This window comes from Tachysurus fulvidraco, chromosome 15, assembly GCF_022655615.1.
Source record: "Tachysurus fulvidraco isolate hzauxx_2018 chromosome 15, HZAU_PFXX_2.0, whole genome shotgun sequence".
NCBI lineage: Eukaryota > Metazoa > Chordata > Actinopteri > Siluriformes > Bagridae > Tachysurus > Tachysurus fulvidraco.
The window spans coordinates 23,314,040-23,319,039 of record NC_062532.1 but is presented as its reverse complement, the minus strand read 5'-3'; the positions used below and the strand labels follow the sequence as shown (position 1 = coordinate 23,319,039).

Here is a 5,000-nt window from a genome sequence, read left to right as displayed (position 1 = left end):
ACATCAAGAGAACATCCATCAACATCAGGAGAACATCCATCAACATCAAGAGAACATCCATCAACATCAAGAGAACATCCATCAACATCAGGAGAACATCCATCAACATCAGAAGAACATCCATCAACATCAGGAGAACATCCATCAGGAGAACATCCATCAGGAGAACATCCATCAGGAGAACATCCATCAACATCAGGAGAACATCCATCAGGAGAACATCCATCAACATCAAGAGAACATCCATCAGGAGAACATCCACAAAAAATGGTGAAGAGTTTAGGAATTATTTAGATAAACAACAAGGAGGCCAAGAGTAAATCTGAAAATGATGCTACCACCATCATGCTTTGTGTCTGTGATGGTGTTCTCCCATCATGCTTTGTGTCTGTGATGGTGTTCTCCCATCATGCTTTGTGTCTGTGATGGTGTTCTCCCATCATGCTTTGTGTCTGTGATGGTGTTCTCCCATCATGCTTTGTGTCTGTGATGGTGTTCTCCCATCATGCTTTGTGTCTGTGATGGTGTTCTCCCATCATGCTTTGTGTCTGTGATGGTGTTCTCAGGGTGTAGAGCATTTGAACAGTAACTCAGAAGGAACTTGACAGATCCACAGCTCAGACAGGTACAGAACAACCACAAGCCTGGTGTCATAAAAGGAATGACACATAACACACACATAACACACCCATAACACACACATAACACACCCATAACACACACATAACACACACACAACACACACCCATAACACACCCATAACACACATAACACACCCATAACACACCCATAACACACACATAACACACACACAACACACACCCATAACACACACATAACACACACATAACACACACACAACACACACCCATAACACACCCATAACACACACATAACACACACATAACACACACCCATAACACACCCATAACACACACACAACACACACACAACACACACCCATAACACACACATAACACACACATAACACACACATAACACACACACAACACACACCCATAACACACCCATAACACACCCATAACACACACATAACACACACATAACACACACATAACACACACACAACACACACCCATAACACACCCATAACACACACACAACACACACATAACACACACATAACACACCCATAACACACACACAACATAACAAAAGCATAAACATTACATAAACCGAGACAATGACACAAAAACGCAGCATGAACAAAGTCTGGTACATCAGGACAGAGGAACACATCAGGAATAACAAGACGAAGGTGGGAACACGTGGCCTTGAGGAGCAGAAACACCTGCCAGCACCCCCTCTGGTGGTCAGAGAGGGAATAATCCTAGCAGTTCTTGGCACCTGGTCACAACACTGCAGGAGAATAAAGAAGAAACCAAACAATGTCCTGTTCCAGTGAAGCACGGTGGTGGGAGCATCGCTCTGAAAGTGCCACTGGACTGAGACTTTTGGAATTTCAGATTCTAAATGATGTGTGTGTGTGTGTGTGTGTGTGTGTGTGTGTGTGTGTGTGTGTGTGTGTGTGTGTGTGTGTGTGTGTGTGAGAGAGAGAGAGAGAGAGAGAGAGAGAGAGAGAGAGAGAGAGAGAGAGATGAGTCACTAGTTTAAATGAAGCCCATATGGACAATGCTCTCAGCAGCAGTGTTTTGTGTGTGTGTGTGTGTGTGTGTGTGTGTGTGTGTGTGTGTGTGTGTGTGTGTGTGTGTGTGTGTGTGTGTGTGTGTGTGAGAGGGCCGTGTCTCAGTAATGAGCTCAGTACAGGACATTAGTGCTCCAGCATGGGGATTTTACACACAAAAGGAAAAGCTTTGTCACAGCTGTTGTCATTCCAGGACCTGAGTGCTGAAAAAGAGAAACACACACATCACTACACACACACACACACACACACACACACACACACACACACACACACATCACTACACACACACACACACACACACACACATCACTACACACACACACACACACACACACACACACACACACACACACACACACACACACACACACACACACACACACACATCACTACACACACACACACACACACACACACACACACACATCACAACACACACACACACACACACACACACACACACACACATCACTACACACACACACACACACACACACATCACTACACACACACACACACACACACACACACACACATCACTACACACACACACACACACACACACACATCACTACACACACACATACACACACACACTAACACACCACGACACTACAACACACAGCACTACACACACATACGACACCACACACACACACAACCAACACACACTACACACACATCACGTACACCACACACACACCCAGACACACACACACAGACTCACACACACACACATCACTACACACACACACACACATCACCACACACACATCACTACACACACACACACACACACACACACATCACTACACACACACACATCACCACACACACATCACCACACACACACATCACATCACACACACACATCACACACACATCACTACACACACACATCACCACACACATCACTACACACACACACACACACACACATCACCACACACACATCACTACACACACACACACACATCACCACACACATCACTACACACACACACACATCACCACACACACATCACTACACACACACATCACTACAGACACACACACATCACTACAGACACACACATCAATACACACACATCACTACAGACACACACACATCACTACACACACATCACTACACACACATCACTACAGACACACACACATCACTACACACACACACATCACTACACACACACATCACTACACACGTCAGTTTGATGAGGAGGTTGAGTGTGAGTCTCACCGCTGTTCTGTCTGTACCAGATCTCTACACAGTCCTCCTCCTCAGAGATCCGGTGGATTCCGTCATCCGGTTGGTTTCCATCCCAGTAGCTGAACTCGTAAATTGATCCATCCGTCCACTCCATGGTGCCTTCCTGCACACACACACACACACACACACACACACACACACACACACACACACACACACACACACACACTCTGAGCTTGGTTCAAACACATACATACATACATGAGTGTGTGTGTGTGTGTGTGTGTGTGTGTGTGTGTGTGTGTGTGTGTGTGTGTGTGTGTGTGTGCATGTTTTTTAATGTGTGTATGTATGTGAATATTTACGTGTGTATGTGTTTGTACATGTGTGTGTTTGTGCGCTGAAATAAAGTTAAACCATTTTAAACTGAAGTGAATTGAGTAAAATATCTCAGAGGAATAATAATATGTTGTCACGTGATTCAGCTCCAACAGGAAAACGGCCTCCACCTCGTCACCCTGGTGGCTGCAGGTTCTTACACCCAGACTGTGAGGATTTACAGTGGTGTGTGTGGTACAGGAGGATCACAGAGCCGCTCGACCTACCAGGCTGTAAATGATCTACATCACGACTCACACTAAAGCTGCTAAACAAATCCAGCTTCTTGTTTTCCTCCAGCTGCTCACACTAATTAAACTCTCTGTGCTGAGAGGGGTTAGAGCACACGCTGGGTCTGAACAGAACATCCACGCCGGGTCTGAACAGAACATCCACACTGGGTCTGGGTCTGAACAGAACATCCACACTGGGTCTGGGTCTGAACAGAACATCCACACTGGTTCTGAACAGAACATCCAGACTGGGTCTGAACAGAACATCCACACTGGGTCTGGGTCTGAACAGAACATCCACACTGGTTCTGGGTCTGAACAGAACATCCACACTGGGTCTGAACAGAACATCCACACTGGGTCTGAACAGAACATCCAGACTGGGTCTGGTTCTAAACAGAACATCCACACTGGGTCTGAACAGAACATCCAGACTGGTTCTGAACAGAACATCCACACTGGGTCTGAACAGAACATCCAGAGATCCAGCTGTAAATCTGCCACCAGGTTTTATTTACAAAAGCTGATGAGGGAAATGTAGCTATATTTTATACCTTTTTTCATCGTTCGTGAGCTTTGAGCTTCGTGAGCTTTGAGCTTCGTGAGCTTTGAGCTTCGGCTAGATTTGAAACACACTTTATAACATAAGATAACAAACTTGTTGGACTGGAGGTCAGAGAGCTTCTGTTCTTCTACTGGATACATTTTGCTAAACAGAAATGTTGAATTATTTTCCTGTGAGGTGAAATTAGCTGCCGCATGAGAGCCGTGATGATGAACCATGATTTTGGACAGATCCAGCTGTTAGCTGTCTATCACATGATGTTTTGTGTTGTTTATGTGATCAAGGGTTTGAACATATCTATGCACTCCAGGGTTGCCAGGTCTCTGAGTAATTACCATGCAGCTGTAGAGTGAAGTATAAAGAGGGATGAAGATAAACACCATAGTAAAAATATCATGGAGCAGGAAACCAGACATGACTGTGGTGCTCATGTGTTTCTAACCTGAAGCATCCACATGACGCTGTTTATTCATCTGAGGACGTTACTCACTCAGTGTTTCTACGTTCTGACCTAACATCACACTGGTCTCATCCAAAAATGTGGTGCCTGTGGTCAAGATTTTTCCAGCTGCTACCTTTCTCCATAAAAAAACCCCAATCTGGGATAAACTCCAGGAACCTGGCAACACTGCTATGCTCAGACCATCTCCACAACTTCACCTGTCTGCGGTCGTGCAGTCCGATCCAGATATCCGTGGGTATTCCCGGGACACGGCTGTTCACCAGGTCATACACAAAGACGTTCTCCTCCCAGCTGAATGCAAACACAGACATGTGAGTGATATGAGGTGAGCACTGAACCCCGCCCCATGCTCTGAACGCCACGTGTTACCTGTGTACGGAGGACAGTTTCCCTGACCGGTAGCCATTGGAGAACTCGGCGCAGTACAGGTCAGCCTCAGCCCATGTGCGGTTCTGGGGGAAGAAACGGTAGCAGTAGCCATCGAA

The 5,000-nt window shown here is 45.8% G+C and overlaps 1 protein-coding gene across 1 annotated transcript in view; it reads right to left on the bottom strand.

Moving 5' to 3' along the window:
* Positions 1-1,089: 1,089 nt before the first annotated feature.
* Positions 1,090-5,000, bottom strand: part of clec19a (C-type lectin domain containing 19A) — a 6,238-nt gene continuing 2,327 nt past the window's right edge. The window contains exons 3-6 of the mRNA XM_027178722.2: positions 4,885-5,000; positions 4,713-4,806; positions 2,907-3,039; positions 1,090-1,869 (exon numbers count right to left, since the gene is read on the bottom strand). The exon at positions 4,885-5,000 is cut by the window's right edge and continues 62 nt beyond it. Coding sequence (XP_027034523.1) covers positions 1,793-1,869; positions 2,907-3,039; positions 4,713-4,806; positions 4,885-5,000 — 420 coding nt within the window. The 3' untranslated portion in view covers positions 1,090-1,792. The remainder of the gene's footprint in view (positions 1,870-2,906; positions 3,040-4,712; positions 4,807-4,884) is intronic.